The 26,411-nt window shown below is 46.0% G+C and overlaps 1 protein-coding gene across 1 annotated transcript in view; it reads left to right on the top strand.

Annotated features, from left to right (window-relative positions):
• LOC106560266 (sec1 family domain-containing protein 2) overlaps positions 1-26,411 on the top strand; it is a 166,659-nt gene that overhangs the window by 85,760 nt on the left and 54,488 nt on the right. The window contains exon 5 of the mRNA XM_014122975.2: positions 6,991-7,294. Coding sequence (XP_013978450.2) covers positions 6,991-7,294 — 304 coding nt within the window. The remainder of the gene's footprint in view (positions 1-6,990; positions 7,295-26,411) is intronic.

Here is a 26,411-nt window from a genome sequence, read left to right as displayed (position 1 = left end):
TCAAACATTTCGGGTAGCCTTCCACAAGCTTCACACAATAAGTTGGGTGAATTTTGGCTCATTCCTCCTGACAGAGCTGGTGTAACTGAGTCAGGTTTGTAGGCCTCCTTACTCGCACATGATTTTTCAGTTCTGCCCGCAAATGTTCTATATGATTGAGGTCAAGGCTTTGTTATGGCCACTCCAATACCTTGACTTTCTTGTCTTTAAGCCATTTTGCCACAACTTTGGAAGTATGCTTGATGTCATTGTCCATTTGGAAGACCCGTTTGCGACCAAGCTTGAACTTCCTGACTGATGTCTTGAGATGTTGCTTCAATATATCCACATCTATTTTGTGAAGTGCACCAGTCCCTCCTGCAGCAAAGCACCCCCACAATATGATACTGCCACCCCCGTGCTTCACGGTTGAGATGGTGTTCTTCGGCTTGCAGGCGTCCCCCCTTTTCCTCCAAACATAACAATGGTCATTATGGCCAAACAATTCTATTTTTGTTTCATCAGACCAGAGGACATTTCTCCAAAAAGTACGATCTTTGTCCCCATGTGCAGTTGCAAGCCGTAGTCTGGCTTTTTTATGGCGGTTTTGGAGCAGTGGCTTCTTCCTTACTGAGCGGCCTTTCAGGTTATGTCGATATAGGACTTGTTTTACTGTGGATATAGATACTTTTGTACCTGTTTCCTCCAGCATCTTCACAAGGTCCTTTGCTGTTATTCTGGGATTGATTTGCACTTTTCGCACCAAAGTACATTCATCTCTAGGAGACAGAACGCGTCTCCTTCCTGATCTGTATGACGGCTGCATGGTCCTATGGCCTTTATACATGGGTACTATTGTTTGTACAGATGAACGTGGTACCTTCAGGCATTTGGAAATTGCTACCAAGGATGAACCAGACTTGCGGAGGTCTACAATTTTGTTTCTGAGGTCTTGGCTGATTTCTTTTGATTTTCCCATGATGTCAAGCAAAGAGGCACAGAGTTTGAAGGTAGGCCTTGAAATGCTTCCACAGGTACACCTCCAATTGACTCAAATGATGTCAATTAGCCTATCAGAAGCTTCTAAAGCCATGACATCATTTTCTGGAATTTCCCAAGCTGTTTAAAGGCACAGTCAACTTAGTGTATGTAAACTTCTGACCCACTGGAATTGTAATACCGTGAATTATAAGTGAAATAATCTGTCTGTAAACAATTGTTGAAAAAAATTACTTGTGTCTTGCACAAAGTAGATGTCCTAACCAACTTGCCAAAACTATAGTTTGTTAACAAGACATTTGTGGAGTGGTTGAAAAACAAGTTTTAATGACTCCAAGCTAAGTGTATGTAAACTTCCGACTTCAACTGTACATGAAGGCAGGGTAAAGTGACTAGGCATCAGAATAGATAATAATAATAAGGTATTTGAAGTAGATATGTACATGAAGGCAGGGTAAAGTGACTAGACATCAGGATAGATAATAGTAAGAGTAAAATAAGTAACAGAGTAGCAGCAGCAAATTATGAGTGTAAAAGTGTGTGTGTGTTTGTTGTCAGTATATGAATGTGAATGGGTTTTGTGTGTGTGTAGTCTAGTGAGTGTGCGTAGGGTTAATGCAAGATACTCAGTCCAGGTAGTTTGTGTACCATTTTAATTCACTATTTAGCTATCTTATGGCTTGGTGATAGAAGCTGTCTCGGAGCCTCTTAGTCCGAAAGCCGGTACCGTTTGCAAGACGGTAGCGGAATGAATAGTCTATGGCTTGGGTGGCTGGAGTCTTTGGCAATTTTTCAGGCCTTCCTCTGACACCGCCTGATATAATTGTCCTGGATGGCAGGGTGCTCGGCCCCAGTGGTGAACTGGGCTGTCCACACTACCCTCTTAGGCGCTTTGCGATCAAGGGCGACGCATTTGCCATACCAAGTAGTGATGCAGCCAGTCAAGATGTTCTCGATGGTGCAACTGTAGAACCTTTTGAGGATCTGAGGGCCCATGACAAATCTATTCAGCCTCCTGAGGGGGAAGAAGCGCTGCCATGCCCTCTTCCTGACTGTGCAGGTGTGTGTGAACCATGTTAAGTCCTTAGTGATTTGACGCCAAGGAACTTGAAGTTCACGACCCGCTCCACAACAGCCCCGTTGATGTGGATGGTGGCGTCCTTTCCTTTCTGACCTCCTTCCTATAGGCTGCCTCAATGCCGTCGGTGATCAGGCCTACTACCGTTGTGTCTTCAGCAAACTTGATGATGGTGTTGGAGTCGTGCTTGGCCATTCAGTCGTGGGTGAACAGGGATTACAGGAGGGGACTAAGCACACACCTGCTGTAAGAGTGGTACTGTACCTCTGTAGTGTTAATCATAGTGCAGTGATTGAGTGCCAAGCATTGTGGAGTGTGTGTTGGTGTGTGTCGTGTGGGAGAAAGCTGCAGTCAATCTTAAAGCTCCATATGTATACCTCTATTTCCTGTCCTGGCGCCACAGCAACCAGCTTGACAGCAGCTTTTATATGTCTCCTGAAGGGACTGAGTTTTACACACACACACACACACACACACACACACACACACACACACACACACACACACACACACACACACAAAGGAAAAGAAAGAAAGATTGAGTGAGTGGGGAGATAGAGGGGAAAATAAAGAGTGAAAGTGGGATCAAAAAGAAGTACACTGAACAAAAATATAAACTCAACATGTAAAGTGTTGGTCCCATGTTTCATGAGCTGAAATAAAAGATTACAGAAATGTTTCATATGCACAAAAGCTTTTTCTCTCAAATGTGGGGCACAAATTGGTTTACAGTACATCCCTGTTACTGAGCATTTCTCCTTCGCCAAGATAATCCATCCACCTGAAAGATGTGGCATATCAAGAAGCTGACTGATTAAACAGCATAAAAAAAAATAAAAAAAAAAAAATAAAATAAATAATTACACAGGTGATGGGGAAAATAAAAGGCCACTCTAAAATGTGCTGTTTTGTCACACAACACAATGCCACAGATATCTCAAGTTTTGAAGGATCGTGCAATTGGCATGCTGACTGCAGGAATGTCCACCAAAGCTGTTACCAGATAAATTAATGTTCATTTCTCTACCATAAGCCAACTCCAACATCATTTTAAGAGAATTTGGCAGTACGTCCAACCTGCCTCACAACAACAGAGCACATGTAACTATGCCAGCCCAGGACCTCCACATCCGGCTTCTTCACTTGCGGGATCGTCTGAGACCAGCCATTCAGACAGCTGATGAAACTGAGGAGTATTTCTGTCTGTAATAAAGGCCTTTTGTGGGGAAAAACTCATTTTGATTGGCTGGGCCTGGCTCCCCAGTGGGTGGGCCTGCCTCCCAAATGGGTGGGCCTATGCCCGCCCAGGCCCACCCATTGCTGCGCCCCTGCCCACTCATGTGAAGTCCATAGATTAGGGCCTAATGAATTTATTTCAAATGACTGATTTCCTTATATGAACTGTAACTCAGTAAAATCGTTGAAATTGTTGCATTTGGTGTTTTATATTTTTGTTAAGTATAAAAGGTCCAGTGAAAACCAAAAGTAGAGAGAGAGTGCATTTGCGGGGAGATGGAGGTGAAAGAAAGAGTAATTATGCTAGAGGAAGCAGTGAGAGACAGAAGTGGGAGGTAGAACAACAAACAGGATGGGTAAATAGGAAAGATGGATACACACACACACACACACACACACACACACACACACACACACACACACACACACACGAAACTTCGTATTTTTAACCTTCCACAAATCCCATGACTACAGGTCAGGGTGAATCACATGTAGAGCTGTCTTATTACCATGGCAAGGAGTTTTTCCTGGTCAGATCACATGGAAAACTCTAGGGGGCCATAGAACCCATTCCCCTACCCTTCACCTGCTTCTATATCCAGGCCAAGTCATTCTCAGCCTCCTGTGTTGCTCGTGACTCCCTCTCAGTACAGATGAGCTCCTGGACATGTGTGGACTGACTAAGCAGTACGATATCCGTGGTTTCTCTGCTGAGTACAGAGTGCTGACAAAGAAAGGGTGTTTACTCTGCTCGTCTTACCATGAAACCCTGGAACCTCTCTACTTTCTCCTCTTCTACTTTCTCCTCCCTACTTTCTACTCTCTCCTCTCTACTTTCTCCTCTCTACTTTCTCCTCTCTACTTTCTCCTCTCTCCTTTCTACTTTCTCCTCCCTACTTTCTACTCTCTCCTCTCTACTTTCTCCTCTCTACTTTCTCCTCTCTACTTTCTCCTCTCTCCTTTCTACTTTCTCCTCTCTACTTTCTACTCTCTCCTCTCTACTTTCTCCTCTCTACTTTCTACTCTCTCCTCTCTACTTTCTCCTCTCTACTTTCTCCTCTCTACTTTCTCCTCTCTACTTTCTCCTCTCTCCTTTCTACTTTCTCCTCTCTACTTTCTCCTCTCTACTCACAATGGAGAAAAGAAGGGAAAGAGCCCAAACATTGTTTGGCAAATAGTTTTGAGTGCCGCTCGGAGAGGTATTTGATTTCACAACGTTTAAGGAGAAAAATGTGTTCTGTGATTTGGTTTGTGTGTTTGAATACCCCTTGGGGGCGGTGGTTGGCTGGGGCTGAGGCCTAGCTGGAAGAGAACAGGAGACTCAGAGCTCTGACACACTACAGTCATGCATCATGTACTTTTTTTTTAAAATATTTTTTTTATTTAACTTGGCAAGTCAGTTAAGAACAAATTCTTATTTACAATGACGGCCTACTCCGGCCAAACCCGGACGACGCTGGGCCAATTGTGTGCCTCCCTATGAGACTCCCAATCACGGCCGGTTGTGATACAGCCTGGATTCGAACCAAGGTCTCTGTAGTGACGCCTCTAGCACTGAGATGCAGTGCCTTAGACCGCTGCGCCACTCGGGAGCCCTGTACTTGCCCTGGATAGATATCAAGCACGTTTAGACTCTAGTTCTCACCTGTAACACTGCTAGAGGGTAGTGCCAACTGTGATGATCATTGGGCCCTTGAGACCAGGGCCCATATACACAAAGGGTCTGAGAGTGGGAGTGCTGATCTAGCATCATTTTCGCTTTTTTTTCATAATGAATAAGATTATATGGACAGATCAGCACTCATACTCTCAGAAGCTTTGTGGATAAGGACCCATGTCTGAATTCACACACATGCACACCCTCAAAGGCAGTTAGTGCAGTACTGGTGCTGATTCCCCTCTCCCTGGCCCAGAGGAAGTTAGTGATGGGTTGGACACCGGATCCCCTCAGTGGGCCAGACCAGGCCCCAGGGCTCAGAGCTCAGCGATAGGAGCTGGGTAGAGAGAGAGCCTGTTTGTCTTGATGGGAGGAACATTGAGGTCTTAACACTCATTAAATTGTCATCTATCCACAGAGGCAACCGACTGCAGCTTCTCTCACTCCTTCTCTCTCTTTCTCACGTTCTTTCATTCTCTCTCTATCTCTCTTTCTCTTTCCTCTCTCTCGTTCTCACTCTTTTCTACACACACCCCTGTTTAATAGGGGTATGAGCTCATTCTGACTGTTAGGCTGTATATTGTGCTGTATGAAAATCATGTGGGCCAGGACAGGCAATACCAGCATGGGAGCAAACTCACTAACAGCAACACCGAGAAACAGGTCACTGCTCCTAAACAGTACAAAAACACACACTCTGTGTGTGTGTATGCATGCCAATGAACAGGTCAATGATTTCTTATACACAGTTGCATCATAAAATGAATGCACAAGGAAGAAAAGTACAAAATAATTTCCATAAAACTGGATTACTCATAGTCATAAAATAAGCAAATGCCAAAACATACCGATCTAGACATTCATTGACTTTGTGTTGGTATTGTAATTCTTCAACATTTTCCATAGCAGTGCTACCACACCTGGATTGTACAATATTTTCCAATTATTCTTTAACACATTTTTCAAGCTCTGTCAAGTTGGTTGTTGATCATTGCTAGATAGCCATTTTCAAGTCTTGGCATAGATTTTCAAGCAGATTATTAAGAACAAAACTTTAACTAGGCCAATCAGGAACATTCAAGGTTGTCTTAGTAAGCAACTCCAGTATAAATTTGGCCTTCTGTAGGTTATTGTCCTGCTGAAAGGTGAATTTGTCTCCCAGTGTCTGTTGGAAAGCGGACTGAACCAAGTTTTCTTCTAGGATTTTGCCTGTGCTTAGCTCTACTACGTTTTTTTGTATCCTCAAAAAATTCCTTAGTCCTTGCCGATGACAAGCATTCCCATAACATTTTTTTTCTTTGCCACATTTTTTACAGTATTACTTTAGTGCCTTATTTCATACAGGATGCCTTTTTTGGAATATTTGTTATTCTGTACAGGCTTCCTCCTTTTCACTTCTTTTCAATTTAAGGTAGTATTGTGGAGTAACTATGATGTTGTTGATCCATCCTCAGTTATCTCCTATCACAGCCATTAAACTGTAACTGCTTTAAAATCACCATTGGCCTCATGGTGAAATCCCTGAGCGGTTTCCTTCCTCTCCGGCATCTGAGTTAGGAAGGGCGCCTGTATCTTTTGTACTGACTAGGTGTATTGATACACCATCCAAAGTGTAATTAATAACTTTACCATGCTCAAAGGGATATTCAATGTCTGCTTATTTTTTTTTACTCATCTACCAATAGGTGTTGTTCTTTGAGAGGCATTGGAAAACCTCCCTAGTCTTTGTGGTTGAATCTGTGCTTGAAATTCACAGCTCGACTGAGGGACCTTACAGATAATTGTATGTGTGGTGTACAGAGATGGAGTAGTCAATTTTAAACTCATGTTAACCACTGTGTGTAGATCAGTGACACAAAATCTCTATTTAATACATTTTATATTCAGGCTTTAACACAGCAAATTGTGGAAAAAGTCAAGCAGTGTGAACACTTTCTGAAGGCATTGTATGTGTGTGGTGATTTGATGTGTTTTGTGTTACTCAGTTTGTAGTTTCTACTTCATATCTCTAAAATGTCTCTGTATCCTGTGTTGTTTGCAGGCTCTGGGAGACTCTGACTTAGCTGGTGTTCTGAGGCAGCTTCTGCCCCTGATGAAACCTCGCGCTGCTAAGGGTGAGGAGGGGTCCAGCTCAGAGTCCAGTTCAGGGTCCCGGTCGGGGGAGGAGGAGTGTGGTCCAGATGAGCTGCTGGTGCTGCTGGTCTACCTGTACTCACTGGCTGGAGAGGCCCAGATTGCAGATGATGAAGAGGAGGAGGAAAAGGTGGAGAGGGAGCTGATTGGAGCACTCACCCTGGTCATCACCAGAGAGACGGAACTCAGCCCCCTGCTGCAGAAACTCACCGGTTAGTACCTAACACAACCATAATAAAACCTTAACAGAAGCACACCAATGCTGAACACTAATACTGTAACCATAAATTACACCATGCTCTCGATAAGACTAAGCTGAACCAGATGCAACGTATCACCTCTTTATAGTCATTCTAGAATGACCCCAGTTAACTGTTCATATGGTAGCGGAGCGATGGAGAAGACACTGTTGTTTGTACCTCTGTGCTGCTGATGGTAGAAGGACTGTTAGCGACTCCCCGCTTCTCGCACACACACACACACACCCCTGTCAGGTCACATGGTAACAAACATGACTGTGGGATCCTGCTGCAGAGTGTGTATGTGTGTGTGTGCACTTTGACCTCTCCCCTGGTGCCTGTGTACTATCTTAGCTTTGCTGGGCCCTGCCCACTTGCAATGTACTTTGTGAGAACATTTCCAATCTAGAGGTCAGGAGCTGGTCTCTCTGGAACTGTTCTCTCTGCCTGGACAGGTCTGTGTGTCTCTGTGTGGCAGCAGGGCTTGTGGCCAGCTCTGGGAATGATGAATTAGCTCTGTACCTCCATGTCACAGTGTACCTCCCCCAGTTTGAGTTTCTCTAACCTTGAAGCTGCACACACAGTCCTCCCCAGCCACATAGCTCATAATTAGTGCTGCTTTTAGTTTGGCCCACTCTTTACCTTCTCTAGCTAGTAAACACCTGGAATATTACACTGCTTATTATTACCACAGGTTTTTTTTGCCTCGTATCACACACATGGACATGGTTGGGTAGTTTCCTCACTCTGTTTTTCTAAATGTTCTTTCTACTTCTCTCTCCTTTTCTCTTTCTCTCTTTACTTCTCTGTCCTTTTCTCTCTCTGTTCTCTCTCTCTCCCTTGCTCTCTTTCTCTCTGCCTCCCTCTCTCCCTCTCACTATAAAGCTGCTAAGGCAGAATTCTGGCCTTATTTTCTCTCTTTCTGTCCTATTTGACTGAGGGGCCTCCTGGCAGGTGCTGGTCCAGAGATGTAGCCCATGTTAAAAACGTGACTTTCTGTAAACACTTCACTAGAAATGACCCTGTAAATGCACACCAGGTGTGTCTGAGAAAGAGAATACTTTTTCTTAGCAGTGTGTGCGTATCCGTGTCCGTCTGTGTGTTGATTTGGTTTTTATGGTTACAGATTAAATGGTTTGTGTGTAATATGAGTCAGGGGTCCGTCTTTGTCCGAGCAGCACAGAATAACATTGATTGTCACATTCATCCCAATTAAAGGAATCAAATAGAAACCAGATGCTGAGTGAAACCTGGTCGCCATGAGAACAATGTTTTTACAAATCCCCTTTTTCTGTTCCCCTTGGCTACAGTAAACAGCCTGGGCTTAACAGACACACACATGCAGCACATATTCTGTACAGACAGACACACACACAATCGCATACACAAACTAACAGATGAAATAACAGGAGGAGGATTGAATGAGCATACGGACAGAGTGACTAGCAGAACAGACAGACACACAGCTGGTTAAAGGCTAACAGTCTTACACTCTGACCCTCCTAACAACCGCCTTCAGGGACACACAGTGAAGAGCAGCGCATCCCTCCTACAGACAAGCATGATGCTGCACTAATGGTCTGTTTAAAACACATGCATGCATGCAACACATGCACATGCACACGTACACACACACACATAACAAAAGACACACACAAACACAGAAATGCATGCACGCACAGACACACAAACTCACAGACTCAACAAACCCAGGAACAGCTGCAAGTCTCCTAGTCGGAGGGGATGTTGTTTACCAACATCAGCTGCTGGTGATCGAGGGGTACAGGAAGTGGAGGCGTTGTCCATGTCCTCAGCGGGAGAATAGACATTATCTCAACCTCTCTCAGGGAAAGAAGGGATTGAGAAGAGGAGAAGAAGAAGTGGACAAAGAGAACAAGAATACTAGCAATTTGACACGCACCTGGAGAGTCTGAATGAGGGAATGTCTAGTGTGGATTTAATTGAAGGGAAGTGTGTAGCCTAAAGGTGTGTGTGTGTGTGTGTGTGTGTGCGTGTGTGAGAGAGATGAATGAGTACTGTATGAGTTCTGTGAGGGAAGTTAAAGTATGGGTTCAATTAAAGGGAGAAATGGTGTTTGCCAAGAAATGGTTCCGCTTAGAGCTCATACTAGGAAGTGAGCTCTTGAACCAAGTGCTCTGCAGTCAACACCAGAAGTGGGAGGTAGAAGATGATTGGCTAATAATGTCACTGAATAGCAGAGGATGACGGTAATTGGACATGAGCCTCATCACACTTTTCAGATGTGGCAGATGATTGGCTGGCTCCTTTCTGTCTGTCTCAGACATGGTTAGTGTGTGATGTGTGCAAGCTGTAAATAGTTTTAATAGTCACTTCGATCATTTTCATTTTCAGTTGTGGTTTTGTGTTTTAGTGTGTGAGAGATCAATGGTGGGGGCAGGAGAGACATGGAGGGAGGGAGGAGAGGAGGTTTGTGGCAAATATTTCGAGGTAGAGGCCAATAGTTTGAGTCTTGTTTCTTCTGTGAGCCGTGGGTGTGTGTGTTTATGGGGTGTTATTACAGTGACTGTGGCTCCCATTTGGTTGATGCTGTAATAAGGTGTAGGACTGTATGTCTCAAAGGAGTCAATGACAGCACAATTATACACACACCAGTACCTGGGGATGGGGTCAGGAACTCAACCCAGCAGCGGAAAATACCATCAAATATATGCACATATGGTCCATATTGTCCATAGTTGGATACAGCAGACACACCATAATAGCCACATCCCCATTCTCTGTCACTCCTTGAGTTTGTTCCATTGCCTGTCAGGATTCCTGCCAACCCGGGTAGAGCCATTTTTGGTTTAGCACACAGTCATCCACCCCCTCTATTGTCCCATAGTGGGAGGTAGCTCCAGATGGGGGTTTCATGCTTTCCTCTGTGTGTGTGTGTGTGTGTGTGTGTGTGTGTGTGTGTGTGTGTGTGTGTGTGTGTGTGTGTGTGTGTGTGTGTGTGTGTGTGTGTGTGTGTGTGTGTGTAATACGATGGTGTATATCTGTGTTTGTGTATTCTCAGCTCCAGTTACAGGAGAGTATGTATTTACAGTGAGAGTGTGAAATCCCAGTCCAGGCTCTGACCCATGATTGTGTTTTAGCCTGTGCAGGATGGGTGATGGTGACTTTTATTTATTTATTTATTTATTTCACCTTTATTTAACCAGGTAGGCTAGTTGAGAACAAGTTCTCATTTACAATTGCGACCTGGCCAAGATAAAGCAAAGCAATTCGACACATACAACAACAGAGTTACACATGGAATAAACAAAACATACAGTCAATAATACAGTAGAACAAAATAAAACAAAAAGTCTATATACAGTGAGTGCAAATGAGGTAAGATAAGGGAGGTAAGGCAATAAATAGGCCACGGTGGCGAAGTAATTACAATATAGCAATTAAACACTGGAATGGTAGATGTGCAGAAGATGAATGTGCAAGTAGAGATACTGGGGTGCAAAGGAGCAAGATAAATAAATAAATACAGTATGGGGATGAGGAAGTTGGATGGGCTATTTACAGATGGGCTATGTACAGGTGCAGTGATCTGTGAGCTGCTCTGACAGCTGGTGCTTAAAGCTAGCGAGGGAGATATGAGTCTCCAGCTTCAGAGATTTTTGCAGTTCGTTCCAGTCATTGGCAGCAGAGTACTGGAAGGAAAGACGACCAAAGGAGGAATTGGCTTTGGGGGTGACCAGTGAGATATACCTGCTGGAGTGCGTGCTACAGGTGGTGCTGCTATGGTGACCAGTGAGCTGAGATAAGGCGGGGCTTAACCTAGCAGAGACTTGAATATAACCTGTAGCCAGTGGGTTTGTCGACGAGTATGAAGCGAGGGCCAACCAACGAGAGCGTACAGGTCGCAGTGGTGGGTAGTGTATGGGGCTTTGGTGACAAAACGGATGGCACTGGCATAGAATGCATCCAGTTTGTTGAGTAGAATGTTGGAGGCTATTTTATAGATGACATCACCGAAGTCGAGGATCGGTAGGATGGTCAGTTTTACGAGGATATGTTTGGCAGCATGAGTGAAGGAGGCTTTGTTGTGAAGTAGGAAGCCGATTATAGATTTAATTTTGGATTGGAGATGCTTAATATGAGTCTGGAAGGAGAGTTTACAGTCTAACCAGACACCCAGGTATTTGTAGTTGTCCATGTATTCTAAGTCAGAACCGTCCAGAGTAGTGATGGTGGACGGGCGAGCAGGTGCGGGCAGTGATCGATTGAATAGCATGCATTTAGTTTTACCTGCGTTTAAGAGCAGTTGGAGGCCACGGAAGGAGAGTTGTATGGCATTGAAGCTCGTCTGGAGGTTAGTTAACACAGTGTCCAAAGAGGGGCCAGAAGTATACAGAATGGTGTCGTCTGCGTAGAAGTGGATCAGAGAATCACCAGCAGCAAGAGCAACATCATTGATGTATACAGAGAAGAGAGTCGGCCCGAGAATTGAACCCTGTGGCACCCTGTGACTTACTGTAAGCCGTGGGAGGACGGGGGTTTACGGGGCATATATTTTACTGGACTGTCACTATTTTACAGTTGTCGAAAGTTTACGTACACCTTAGCCAAATACATTTAAACTCAGTTTTTCACAATTCGTGACATTTAATCCTAGTAAAAATGCCCTGTCTTAGGTCAGTTAGGATCACCACTTTATTTTAAGAATATGAAATGTCAGAATAATAGTAGAGAGAATGATTTAGTTCAGCTTTAATTTCTTTCATCACATTCCCAGTGGGTCAGAAGTTTACATACACTCAATTAGTATTTGGTAGCATTGCCTTTAAATTGTTTAACTTGGGTCAAACGTTTCGGGTAGCCTTCCACAAGCTTCCCACAATAAGTTGGGTGAATTTCGGCCCATTCCTCCTGACAGAGCTGGTGTAACCGAGTCGTCAGGTTTGTAGGCCTCCTTGCTTGCACACGCTTTTTCAGTTCTGCTCACAAGGATTGAGTTCAGGGCTTTGTGATGGCCACTCCAATACCTTGACTTTGTTGTCCTTAAGCCATTTTGCCACAACTTTGGAAGTATGCTTGGGGTCATTGTCCATTTGGAAGACCCATTTGCGACCAAGCTTTAACTTCCTGACTGATGTCTTGAGGTGTTGCTTCAATATATCCACAATTTTCCTCCCTCATGATGCCAACCATTTTGTGAAGTGCACCAGTCCCTCCTGCAGCAAAGCACCCCCACAACATGATGCTGCCACCCCCGTGCTTCACGGTTGGGATGGTGTTCTTCGGCTTGCAAGCCTCCCCCTTTTTCCTCCAAACATGATGATGGTCATTATGGCCAAACAGTTCTATTTTTGTTTCATCAGACCAGAGGACATTTCTCCAAAAAGTATGATCTTTGTCACCATGTGCAAACTGTAGTCTGTCTCTTTTTTATGGCGGTTTTGGAGCAGTGGCTTCTTCCTTGCTGAGTGGCCTTTCAGGTTATGTTGATATAGGACTCGTTTTACTGTGGATATAGATACTTTTGTACCCGTTTCCTCCAGCATCTTCACAAGGTCCTTTGCTGCTGTTCTAGGATTGATTTGCACTTTTCGCACCAAAGTACGTTAATCTCTCGGAGACAGAATGCGTCTCCTTCCTGAGCGGTATGACGGCTGCGTCGTCCCATGGGTGTTTATACTTTAGTACTATTGTTTTTTTAGATGAATGTGGTACCTTCAGGCATTTGGAAATTGCTCCCAAGGATGAACCAGACTTGTGGAGGTCTACAATTTTGTTTCTGAGGTCTTGGCTTATTTCTTTTGATTTTCCCATGATGTCAAGCAAAGAGGCACAGAGTTTGAAGGTAGGCCTTGAAATACATCCACAGGTACACCTCCAATTGACTCAAATGATGTCAATTAGCCAATCTGAAGCTTCTAAAGCCATTACATAATTTTCTGGAATTTTCCAAGCTGTTTAAAGGCACAGTCAACTTAGTGCATGTAAACTTCTGACCCACTGGAATTGTGATACAGTGAATTGTAGTGAAATAATCTGTCTGTAAACAATTGTTGGAAAAATGACTTGTAATGCACAAAGTAGATGTCCTAACCGACTTGCCAAAACTATAGTTTGTTAACAAGAAATTTGTGGAGTGTTTGAAAAACGAGTTTTAATGACTCCAACCTAAGTGTATGTAAACTTCCAACTTCAACTGTATGTTCTGAGCACCCCTGTCCTTCACACACACACTAGTTGGATTTGTTTTCCATTCTGTCCTTGGGGTGTGTGGGGGAAGCAGGGAGCGACGGGACAGACGGACCTCCCCAAAGAAGCTGTTTAGGTTGGCATGGCAACGGGAACAGTCCTGGGACATAAAAGTTATTTTACACTCTGGCCATCAGCTCTCGCTCTCTTTTTCTTTCTATTTTCTTCTCTCTGTATTTTCCCACCCCCTTCTCTCCCCCCTCTCTCTGTTCATTCCTCCCTCTCTCTCTCCCAGGCCCTGCAGCAGAGAGCTAGTTACAGGGGAAGCGGAGCGTGAGGGTGCATGGGTGATGATTAGGCTTGGTTAAGATTATTTCCCCAGTTTCACTGCATTTATGAAATGACTCAAAATTTGTCTCATTTTTAATTGGAAGACTTTCCTCAGATCAACCCATCGACCCCCTCTACAAATACACACACACACGGAACCCCAGGCTTTAAGCAACAGAAATTAAACTAGACTCCACTGCAGGACACGACCGGTCAGGAGGTTAGACCACGGGAGTGTGTGTGTGTTACACTCAGCCCACTTCACTTCCTTTGTAGTCATCAGTGTGTACAGTAATACAAACAGCTTGTTCCCTTCATCCACAGTAATCCTGTTTTGAAGGTCTACCATTGGAATATAGGTTTTAACCCAGACCCTGGGACCATCTCTAGACCACTTCCAATGTGTTGTTTACACCTCCAGACCTACCGTCTGCTTTATGGAGGATGTTAAACCTCAGCTCAGAATTCCTCCTCTGTGTATTTATGACAGGAAATGCACATCATAAAAGGCTAGTCGTAAGCAGATACAATTCCCTCTGGGCTGATATTACAAGGATGGAGAGGGACACTCCTCTTGACCTCCTACTCACTCACTCACACACACTTTCTCTTTCTCTCACACACACACACACACACACACACACACACACACACACACACACACACACACACACACACACACACACAGGCTCAGAGGGACGCTGTGACATTGGCCCTGCTGGCCCCTGCACACGCATCAGTGCAGGCTGTGGTCACCCTATAACACAGGGTCAGTGGAGAGGTCCTGTTGGGCCTCCTGTCCTCTCTACTCCCCAGTGTCTCTTTTTCCTCTGTCTTCTGACCCCCTTTACTCCCCATGTCTCTCTCCCCTCTCAGCCCCAGAACTACCCACATGGAGGGGGTCATCCTGTCATATGAAGCTTCTATTGCGTCTGCAGCACACATACTGTACAGAGAGGCAGATACGGGGAGAGTTTGAGGAGTCTCAGTGCTAATGGAAGTAGACAAAGGTCTGCGTGTATACTCCTGTTCCCAGAGTGCTCAGTGTTTTACGGTATATCTGTGTTTTATCTGGCTGCTGTGGAAGAGCCTGTTTACATTACGGATTCCAGACAGCAGTGAGAGATGACCTGTCAGTCTGTACACGCTTTCCTCCGCAAACTGTCCCCTCGCTCTCTCTTCCTCTGCCTCTTTCTCTCTCTCTATTTCCCCTCATTCCTACAGCTCTTATCAACTACTCTCTACTAGCTATCTCTCACTCAGCTCAAGTTACTCTGTGATTGACTTGTTTTCCCTTTACAATTACTGCATGACATGATAATACGTATTTTAAATATAGTTGCTTTGGGACTTCTGAGGATTATGTGACAGCTTTCCTTAGCTATAAAGACATGTGTGCCCTATTTTTTTACAGCTCTGGCCTACGTTAGATGGTGGTGAAGGGACGAGGGGGCTGGCTGTACTGAGCAGTAGTAGGGGGGGAAAGACTGATACTGTGGTGTTACTCAATACTGGACAGTAGATAAGAGCTAGAGATACTAGATTGCTAGTTCTGGTCTTAGTGGTTGTGTGTGCTCCTCCTAGGCGTGGTAGTGTGTTCCTCTACTACAGCCCTGATGCCAGATGGAAGCTCTCCTGCCGCTCGGCTCTGCTCGTGCTGTCCAGGTCATTTCCTGTCAGGAGGCCAGGTGTTCCCCAAAGCCAGGGGGGACGCCCCCGTTCTCCTCCCCTACTGCCCCCTCTACTTCCCCTACTGCCCTCTCTCCTACTTTCCCCACTGCCCCCTCTCCTTCCCCTACTGCCCTCTCTCCTACTTCCCCCTCTTCTCCTCCCCCTACTGCCCCCTCTCCTCCCCCTGCTGCTCCCCCTCTCCTCCCCCTACTGCCCCCTCTCCCCCTACTGCCCCCCCTACTGCCCCCCTCTCCTTCCCCTACTGCCCTCTCTCCTACTTCCCCCTCTTCTCCTCCCCCTACTGCACCCGACGTCTCCCCCTACTGCCCCCTTTCCTCCCCCTGTTGCTCCCCCTCTCCTCCCCCTACTGCCCCCTATAATCTCCCTCTCATCCCCAACTGCTCCCCCTCGTCCCCCCTCCTCTCCCTATTTCCCCCCTCTATTCCACCCTACTGCCCCCTCTCCTCCTCCTACTGCCTCCTCTCCTCCTCCTACCGCCCCCACTAACCCCCTTCTGCTCCCCCCTACTCTTCCCTCTCTTCCCCCTACTCTCCCCTCTCCTCCCCCTGCAGCTCCCCCTCTCCTCCCCTTCCTGTGTTTTGACATGCTGGTTAATGTCTGTTCCTTTCTCCCTCTCTCTACTGTCTGTTTAGTGTCGTGGTGGACAGACAGACAGGCTTATCTTAGTTCTTCTCCCCATCTCTCCCTACTGACCAGTAGACTTGTGACTCACTCAAACCCAATGTTCAACAGTAATGTTCCACATCTCCTCTCTTACACGGTTCCTTAGAAATTACAGATGGGTGTCAATCAGTTTCAGCATCACTGGTGTAGCTGCTGCTTCTAGCTGTGCCCTCAGGTGGAAGATGCAGCAGTTTCCCCAGCAGTGGCAGTAGTTCCCCCAGCAGTGGCAGTAGTTCCCCCCAGCAGTGGCAGTAGTTCCCCCCCAGCAGTGGCAGTAGTTCCCCCCAACAGTGGCAGTAGTTCCCCCCAGCAGTGGCAGCAGTTTCCCCCCCAGCAGTGGCAGCAGTTTCCCCCCCAGCAGTGGCAGCAGTTTCCCCCCCAGCAGTAGCAGAAGTTTCCCCAGCAGTTTCCTCAGTATAAGCAGTTTCCTCAGTATAAGCAGTTTCCTCCGTATAAGCAGTTCCCCCAGTAGCAGCAGTAGTTCCCCCAGTAGCAGCAGTAGAAGCAGCAGTTCCCCCAGTAGCAGCAGTAGAAGCAGCAGTTCCCCCAGTAGCAGCAGTAGCAGCAGCAGTTTCCCCAGCAGTAGCAGCAGCAGTTCCCCCAGCAGTAGCAGCAGCAGTTCCCCCAGCAGTAGCAGCAGCAGTTCCCCCAGCAGTAGCAGCAGCAGTTCCCCCAGCAGTAGCAGCAGCAGTTCCCCCAGCAGTAGCAGCAGCAGTTCCCCCAGCAGTAGCAGCAGCAGTTCCCCCAGCAGTAGCAGCAGCAGTTCCCCCAGCAGTAGCAGCAGCAGTAGTTCCCCTAGCAGTAGCAGCAGCAGTTCCCCTAGCAGTAGCAGCAGCAGTTCCCCCAGCAGTAGCAGCAGCAGTTCCCCTAGCAGCAGCAGTTCCCCAGCAGCAGTTCCCCCAGCAGTAGCAGCAGCAGTTCCCCCAGCAGTAGCAGCAGCAGTTCCCCCAGCAGTAGCAGCAGCAGTTCCCCCAGCAGTAGCAGCAGCAGTTCCCCCAGCAGTAGCAGCAGCAGTTTCCGCAGCAGCAGCCGTTTCCGCAGCAGCAGCCGTTTCCGCAGCAGCAGCCGTTTCCGCAGCAGCAGCCGTTCCCCCAGCAGTAGCAGCAGCAGTTCCCCCAGCAGTAGCAGCAGCAGTTCCCCCAGCAGCAGCAGCAGCAGTTCCCCCAGCAGTAGCAGCAGCAGTTCCCCCAGCAGTAGCAGCAGCAGTTCCCCCAGCAGTAGCAGCAGCAGTTCCCCTAGCAGTAGCAGCAGCAGCAGTTTCCGCAGCAGCAGCAGTTTCCGCAGCAGCAGCAGTTTCCGCAGCAGCAGCCGTTTCCGCAGCAGCAGCCGTTTCCGCAGCAGCAGCCGTTTCCGCAGCAGCAGCCGTTTCCGCAGCAGCAGCCGTTTCCGCAGCAGTTTCCCCAGCAGCAGCAGTTTCCCCAGCAGCAGCAGTTCCCCCAGCATTAGCAGCAGCAGCAGTTCCCCCAGCAGCAGCAGCAGCAGTTCCCCCAGCAGCAGCAGCAGCAGCAGTTCCCCCAGCAGCAGCAGCAGTTCCCCCAGCAGCAGCAGCAGTTCCCCCAGCAGCAGCAGTGAGTGCCTAGAGCAGGAGTAGGCCACAGGTACTGCAGGATTTAGTTCCAAATAGGTACCACTCCTGACCAACAGAGCTATTTGATCAGTTCAGTGATTGCCTAAATTCAACACACCTGATCCTCCATGTCGGTTAAATCAAAAACATGAAGTGCCTGCTCCACTCCAGGACCAGGGTTTCCTCCCCCTGACCTAGAGGGAGATGAGTGGTCTTCCTGTGCTGTTAGTGTTCCGCTCCACAGAGGAGGGGGATCAGGGTCTCTAATAAGCTCTGGCCTGAGTAAATACAGAACACTCACTCTCACGGTCTCACCCTCCTCTTTCTCTCTTTAACTCAAGCTCTCTGCTCTCTTTCTCTATCACTCTCTCACTTTCTCCTTTGTCGTGTTTTCTTTCCATTTTGCTCTCTCTTCCTTGAACATAAAAACACACTCACGTTCTCCATCTTATCTCTCTCCCTCTTATCTGCTCTGAATGAGACATGTCTGTGTCTTGGTCCTCTCAGGCTGTCTCCCGCTGGCTCGCACACACACACACACACACACACACACACACACACACACACACACACACACACACACACACACACACACACACACACACACAAGGTCAGCTCCGCTCTTTGATGCTGACAGCTGCTTTCCGTCTGCGCTCCATCTATGAGCTCCCCCTCTCACGTTGGTTCGGCTAAACTCTGTTTAAACCCAGGTGAACCTCTCATACTGAGAGATGGAGAGCGGGATGGAGAAAGATATGAACCTATGGATGCTAGAACTGTGCAAACTTTACTAGGTGAGATGCCCTTTGTAGAGGAGCCCTGTCATCTCACCGCTCTTTGAAATATCTGGTGTGTTGTAGTGTGTCAGCTTACTGTATGTGGTGTTAGGTTAGTACACACACACAAACACTTTGCTCCTAATGGGTCATTCGCTAGGGTGAAAACATACTTTGGTGATGACATTTCACTTCTTTATGTTATAAAATACATTTTACCAAGACAATGTTTTTTCATGTTCTGAATCATTCATTGGGGTCTTTCTCTAACATATCATTAACATTATATTCCAAAAGTTGAATTTCATAACCTAATACATCCGAAAATAGGCACCGAACTCTGACAGAGCAGTGCAGCTTTATCAGCGAACTTGAGGATTTCAAATTTTGTGGTTGTCTGTTGACATTTTACAGAGATACGATTGTTTTTGTGAGAAGTCTTCGAAAAAGAACAGGAACGTCACATTAATATGAACTGCGCGTACTAAAATATGAAAATACTACACGTCGTCTCAAAATCGAGGTCTATCTTACCTCTATATGTTTTATGTCCTCCGGATTTGAGAAGAAAGATGACAAGTTCAATGGTAAGCCTGTCAGGTAGTTTTAATTCTCACACAGCATCCAGCCTGGCTGACGCTATGCTTTTTTCCTGCTTTTCTCTGGCCTCCATTGATTTAGTTGCCCTATTTTTGACCATCCTACAAGGGTAAAAATCTCAAATAGGTTTTGAACGGATTATGATAGACATGAGGTTTGAACCATTGATTTTCTTAGAGGATTATCTTCACAATTATTATATTATTTTATCCAGTGGTCAAACGATGAGTTTTTGATTGGACACCCGACATTTAGTCCCTCGGGGTAAACCCTCAGAGCCTTCATACTCTGTCAGACCTGTGGATCCCCTCAGCCCTCTCTGACCCGGCAGACTGCCTGGCTGCCTGCCTCTCTGACTCCCCCGTTCAAACAACCACTATTTTTGGCTGCCTTTTAATTTCCCCTCTACTTTGTAGAGATATCAAATCCTAAGAATATCCACTGGAGGGTATGTGTTTTGTGTTATTGACTTACGGGATATATGGTTCTAATTTCCCCGTTTCCTGTTGGCTCCCTCTCTCTGCCAACCCTGGCTCTCTCCTCCTCCCTTCTTCATATTGGCTGCTGGAAGGATTCCTGGCTCCTGAGTAACACATCACTGTAGTGTTGGTTAGTAGTACACAGTTTTTCATATTGATTCATAAAACACCTACTCATTGCATACAGTATTCTAACACTGGTTCCCAAACTGTAGGGGGGTGAGGGGGTCTGCAGAGGGGGCGACTGACAGTTGTAAAATGCATAGTGCATCATCAGTTTTCCTCTTGTCTTGTCAGTCATTGCATACAGTACCTTAGAGAGCTATTTATAATTTGTCAGAAATGTCCAGATCAACTGGTCCTTGTCAGCAAACATTTATTTAATTTTGTTGTAATGTTTGAGTCACTCATATCACATGAACACACATAAAACATGGCAACATGTGTAGAATTGCAGTAAATGTGCTTTAAAACTGCTACATTTTCTCTGCATTCCATAACTAAATGTTTACAATTGAAGGAAATTAGCTTTAAATGGCAACAAAAAAAGTTCCCCAATGCTGGAAGGGGGGCCTGAGCATCCCTATTCTAATAGATAATCTGAGTGTTGGCAAAGGAAATCGCGAGACAGATGTTTTTGTGCACAATTGTTGATTACTTAACAAAATGTAACATTTTCAGTGCAACATTAAAGGCTTCAGATAGTAACACTTTTTTTATGACCCTCATTTCCACGTGTGTATTTTTACAGTAACACACTCTCCAGCTCCAACCTTCTTCACCCAGTCAGACCCCGTCTCGCTCTCAATAACATCTGGGTCTCAGGTGGGAACACAGGCCTCCTGTAGGGCCTCCATGCATCACTGCACCAGTCAAGAGCCCCAACACACACTTTCAACAAGTCCACAACCCTTACACACACTCATACTTCTTTAATGTTGAACTATTATTTATCAGGCTCAGTGAGATATGCACACTGTCATTTATAAATACTCTCTGTCTTTTATCTATATCAAAATATATTTTGGTATCTAGTGTACAACATTTGATAGGTTTGCTTAAACAATGCGTTTTCTGTAAGTCCTCATAACACCTCTTTCACAGTGTTGTGAGGGAATGTATTTGTTTAGTGGGTTTCTATAGGACTCTGTGTATTGTGATGGGTGGAGCCTGTGTGGCTGGTAGTGCTGTGTGTTATTGTAACCCATTTCTATAAGCTACTGCTCCTGGGGTTTATGACTATACCCCTCAGGCTGCATGGGCTCACATATACACACACACTTTCCAGAGGGCACAACCCGTGTGTGTACGTGTTTAAGTAAACTTGTGGGAACCAGAAGTCCCCACAAGAATAGTAAACAAACAAAAATTGGACCAACTGGGGACAGTCAGTCAGTGAGGTCTAGTCTACCTAACAAGAGCAAAGAAAGAATACGGCAGAGGGTCGTCACACCCCACAAAACCGTGGACCAACGAGGACCCCGGAACACCATACCAGTCACACAAACAAAATACTTCTCTGTGTCCAAGTAAAAGACCCAGCCTGCGTCCCAAATTGACCCAGCCTGCGTCCCAAATTGACCCAGCCTGCGTCCCAAATTGACCCAGCCTGCATCCCAAATTGACCCAGCCCCAGCCAACCTCGTCCTCCCCAGACCTCAGCAACCTTTGCGCACAGGAAGCAACCTTTAAGAGGAAAGAAGAAAACGAGACCAGAAGGGAACAGACAGAAGCGACAGAACAGGACAATACCAAACAAAATAAACAGTGGTCAGTCACGTAGACATTCAGGGACGAGGCGCAGATCAGCAACAAGCTCCAACGAAAAGAATGTCTCAGGGTCCTTCTCATTAAATTTTGGCAACAACTAAGTTTCCAAAAATATCAAGTGAGTTCGGGCACGACCCCTAGGTAAATCTGGGTCACCTTCCCAGAGCAAACACTCCCGAGAGCTTTATTTCCCTAACCAACTCTAGCCACTCTGTTGATTTTAGCCGCTCCAAATCCTGTTTATATGCCAATTATTTTTCATACTTTACACGATCGTGCTCTAGCTGTAACAGAAGCAGTTCTTTCTGGTTTTTAAAAGACAGACCACTAGGTCTAACAGATAGGGCGGGCCATTGTAACGAAACAGGGAGACGGCTGAGGAGGTGGCGAGTCCTCGGCAGAGGCTGCCCCAGAGGTAACTTCAAGAATACCACTCTCCATCAGATTGGCCTTCAATATCAATTTAACAGAATTTGACATTTATTACTAATTTCAAGCTGGTAGTGATCAGCGATCTTCAACAGCTGTTCTTTAGTACATAATTCTAACAACTGCTCAGTCCACAGACACCACACAACAATAACCATGCCCAACATATTCCAAAGTGAAACATGTCGCTAAGCCTAACAGGGGAGTAAGTTTCACTACCCTACCCAAATCTCCCACTGAGGTACACAGCCAATTGTACTCACCTCCTCGGACCGATGTCCCAACAGCGAGTAGAGCAAGAGTCTCCAGCCTGGGCAGGGGCCTGGAAACTAACCAATGTACTCTCTCCAACGCAACACACAACCAACTATCCACCACAGTGGCAAGTTTACCAAACAAACAAAGGCAACCAGTACTGGGCACCAAACATTAAAACTCAAACAAGCTGTAACAAAAGATGCAAACAAAGCACCTGGAGAGTTTAACATTAACTCCACGTTCTCCCAAACACAACACCTTCAAGATCCCGGACGAGCCCCCACTTGTCACAAACCGGCTCGAAGTCCGAGACAATGTGGAGATAAGGAATAACAAAAATATATTTTTTAACTGAGGTAACGTAAATACAATTAACAATGGTGTGTGTAGTCAGTAATCAGTAGTGTAAGTGAGTGGTGCGTGCATAAATGTGATAATGTGGGGTGTTGAAAGGTGCCAAAGCAAACAAACAAAAAATGCCATAACCACAATCTAACAGTGTGTCTGCATGGAGAGAGTCTCCTCAATGAATGGAGTAGAGGTGTATTTATCCTTGGACACACCTGGGCCCAGGTGTTTCCCATGTCGCTGACGAACCTCCCGGCTCCGCCCGCCGACATCCTAATAACAAGAGAAAGAATACAGCAGACAGGGTGGGAGGGTCATCACAGTACAGTACATCACTGTAGGTCTGCTCTAAGTACAGTACATCACTGTAGGTCTGCTCTAAGTACAGTACATCACTGTAGGTCTGCTCTAAGTACAGTATATCACTGTAGGTCTGCTCTAAGTACAGTACATCACTGTAGGTCTGCTCTAAGTACAGTACATCACTGTAGGTCTGCTCTAAGTACAGTACATCACTGTGACTAGGTTCTGCTCTAAGTACAGTATATCACTGTAGGTCTGCTCTAAGTACAGTATATCACTGTAGGTCTGCTCTAAGTACAGTATATCACTGTAGGTCTGCTCTAAGTACAGTACATCACTGTAGGTCTGCTCTAAGTACAGTACATCACTGTAGGTCTGCTCTAAGTACAGTATATCACTGTAGGTCTGCTCTAAGTACAGTACATCACTGTAGGTCTGCTCTAAGTACAGTACATCACTGTAGGTCTGCTGTAAGTACAGTACATCACTGTAGGTCTGCTCTAAGTACAGTACATCACTGTGACTGTAGGTTCTGCCTGAGTCAGTCCTCAGAGGTTTTTATTTTCATTTATTTTACCTTTATTTAACTAGGCAAGTCAGTTAGGAAGAAATTCTTATTTTCAATGACAGCCTAGGAACAGTGGCAGAACAACTGATTTTTACCTTGTCAGCTTGGATTTGATCTTGCAACCTTTCGGTTACTAGTCCAACGCTCTAACCACTAGGCTACCTGCCGCCCCGGTATAGTGTGTGTGATTGGATCTGAACCACTCATGGGGACTTTGATCATTTCTGAGTGTGTATGCATTTTAGCATGTGTTTGTCTGCATTTTTGAGAGGGGGTGTAATAGTAGTGTATAGTGTACTGTATGACCCATACTTTGTATCTGCTTTGACTTTTCTGGAAAAGAGCAACTCTCAATTAATCAATCAAGTCATGAGTGTGCGTGATCTGCACTGTGCCTCAACATGTGGCTTCAATCACCAGGCTCTGTTTGGTCCCACCCCAATCTACCCTTCACTGAGAGTTATGGCTATTGATGCTGTCTTCATGTTTTTCAAACTGGTCATTTTTGCCTGGGTTTCAGAAATGTAGCCTAACACCCCTGTTACTGCCTAAAAAAAATCTAGAATGTCTTTTTGCAGACATTTTTACAAATCTGTTTCTATAGGAAGCCTGTGTGTGTGTGTGTGTGTGTGTGTGTGTGTGTGGCTGGCTGGCTGGCTGGCTGGCTGGCTGGGTGTGTGTGGCTGGCTGGCTGGCTGGATGTGTGTGACTGGCTGGCTGGATGGGTGTGTGTGGCTGGCTGGCTGGATGGGTGTGTGTGGCTGGCTGGCTGTGGCTGGCTGGCTGGCTGGCTGTGTGTGGCTGGCTGGCTGGCTGTGTGTGGCTGGCTGTTTGTGGCTGGCTGGCTGTTTGTGGCTGGCTGGCTGGCTGGCTGGCTGGCTGTTTGTGGCTGGCTGGCTGTTTGTGGCTGGCTGGCTGTGTGTGTGGCTGGCTGGCTGTGTGTGACTGGCTGGCTGGCTGTGTGGCTGGCTGTGTGTTGACTGATGAGCATGTAAACAGGTATAGTGTCAGGTATCAGCAGGGTTTATTGTAGCTCTAAGTGCAGGTCTGAGGGTTTATTTGGGTTTCAGGTATCAAATGAAACCCACTGCTCTGTCTCACAATCACTCCCATCCACTCTGTTTTCACAGTAATGGTTTTACAGAGTCAATAAACACTCACGCAAATACACACACTCGCATATTCATACAGATGCAGAAAGACCTACTTATTCACACACACACACACACACACACACACTGCTACCAAGTTCCCATGCCTTGCCTCCTTGTCTCTCAGGTCATTGTGGTTTCAGAGATCAGAGACACACATTCATTCCACTGTACACCGCCCCCCACGTAATTCAGACCAGGAGCACCCAGGGACCACCAGAGGGGAGAGGCAACTCCCCCTCCTCTTATCTACCCACAACCCCCCAGCCCTAAACACATTATCACAGGATCTGAACACAACACACACAGCCCCTCCACATTCACATTATCTGTCTCCCCTGAGAGTTAGCCCCATATCACAGTTATCATTCAACACACATACACACACACACACACACACACACACACACACACACACACACACACACACACACACACTCTAACACAGAACAGAAAGAGGATCAAAGGTTAATCATGTCTTTTCATCAGTCAGGGCACACTGCTGTCTCTCTTTCCTCCTCAATGTAATAGATGTATGTGCACAGTTTTTGTGTGGCGGCAGGTAGCCTACCGGTTAAGACCGTTGATTTGAATCCTCGAGCCGACTAGGTGAAAGATCTGTCGATGTGCATTTGAGCAAGGCACTTAACCCTAATTGCTCCTGTAAGTCGCTCTGGATAAAAGCATCTGCTAAATAACTCAAATATAAGTTTGAGTCACACCCAGTTTGTGTGTGAGCTTGCCTTGTATATGTCTGTCTGTCCCAACTAATGAATGGTTTTAAAGTATTTATTTCACACAATAAATAAACAGTCCTTTCTTTCTTCTCTGATGAATTATTTGTCTCTTTCTCTCCTCCTCCTCTCCCCCTCTCTGGACCTACTCATAGCAAGGGTCGTTTTCCCTCTGAATCTGAATCTCTGTTTTCTTCAGTTGATTTAATGCAAACACTGTTTTCTATTGTAGTTGTTAAATCAGCCATTCATTTGATCTACACTCTCCTATAAAGCTGTGTGTAATAGAGCCGTACAATCATTTAAGTGTTGGAGGCATTTTTCTGGCCAGGGTTTGTGAGGAAACAAATACTTTGAGCGTATTTTAATGCCTACGCCTTACACTCTGAGTGGTGTGGTATTGTTAGTACTGCTGGAGAGAGAGTGACATGGTCGTATACATTTCAAACCATAACCCCCCCCCAACTGACTGCAACAGGAAGTGCTTATTCATTCAGTAGGTATACATGTACAGAACACCCTCTGCTCTGCACACTCTGGGATGGAGCATTTTATGAAATGGGGAAGAGCAGAAAATGGTTCTGTGAAATGGAAGCCATCCTGAAGTGTTAAGGGTTTGGGCTGAGGTTTAGAGTATAGAGGGGGTTTGGTCTGAGGTTTAGAGTATAGAGGGGGTTTGGTCTGAGGTTTAGAGAATAGAGGGGGTTTGGTCTGAGGTTTAGAGAATAGAGGGGGTTTGGTCTGAGGTTTAGAGAATAGAGGGGGTTTGCTCTGAGGTTTAGAGAATAGAGGGGGTTTGCTCTGAGGTTTAGAGAATAGAGGGGGTTTGCTCTGAGGTTTAGAGTATAGAGGGGGTTTGCTCTGAGGTTTAGAGAATAGAGGGGGTTTGCTCTGAGGTTTAGAGAATAGAGGGGGTTTGCTCTGAGGTTTAGAGAATAGAGGGGGTTTGCTCTGAGGTTTAGAGAATAGAGGGGGTTTGCTCTGAGGTTTAGAGAATAGAGGGGGTTTGCTCTGAGGTTTAGAGAATAGAGGGGGTTTGCTCTGAGGTTTAGAGAATAGAGGGGGTTTGCTCTGAGGTTTAGAGAATAGAGGGGGTTTGCTCTGAGGTTTAGAGAATAGAGGGGGTTTGCTCTGAGGTTTAGAGAATAGAGGGGGTTTGGTCTGAGGTTTAGAGAATACCTCCACCAGGGTCCCCCTCACCCTCTGTCCTCTCTCTTAATCTGTCTCACTCGCCACTCTCTCGATCTTTCACTC

This window comes from Salmo salar, chromosome ssa10 (assembly GCF_905237065.1).
Source record: "Salmo salar chromosome ssa10, Ssal_v3.1, whole genome shotgun sequence".
Taxonomy (NCBI): domain Eukaryota; kingdom Metazoa; phylum Chordata; class Actinopteri; order Salmoniformes; family Salmonidae; genus Salmo; species Salmo salar.
This window is presented reverse-complemented; position numbering and strand designations above follow the sequence as displayed.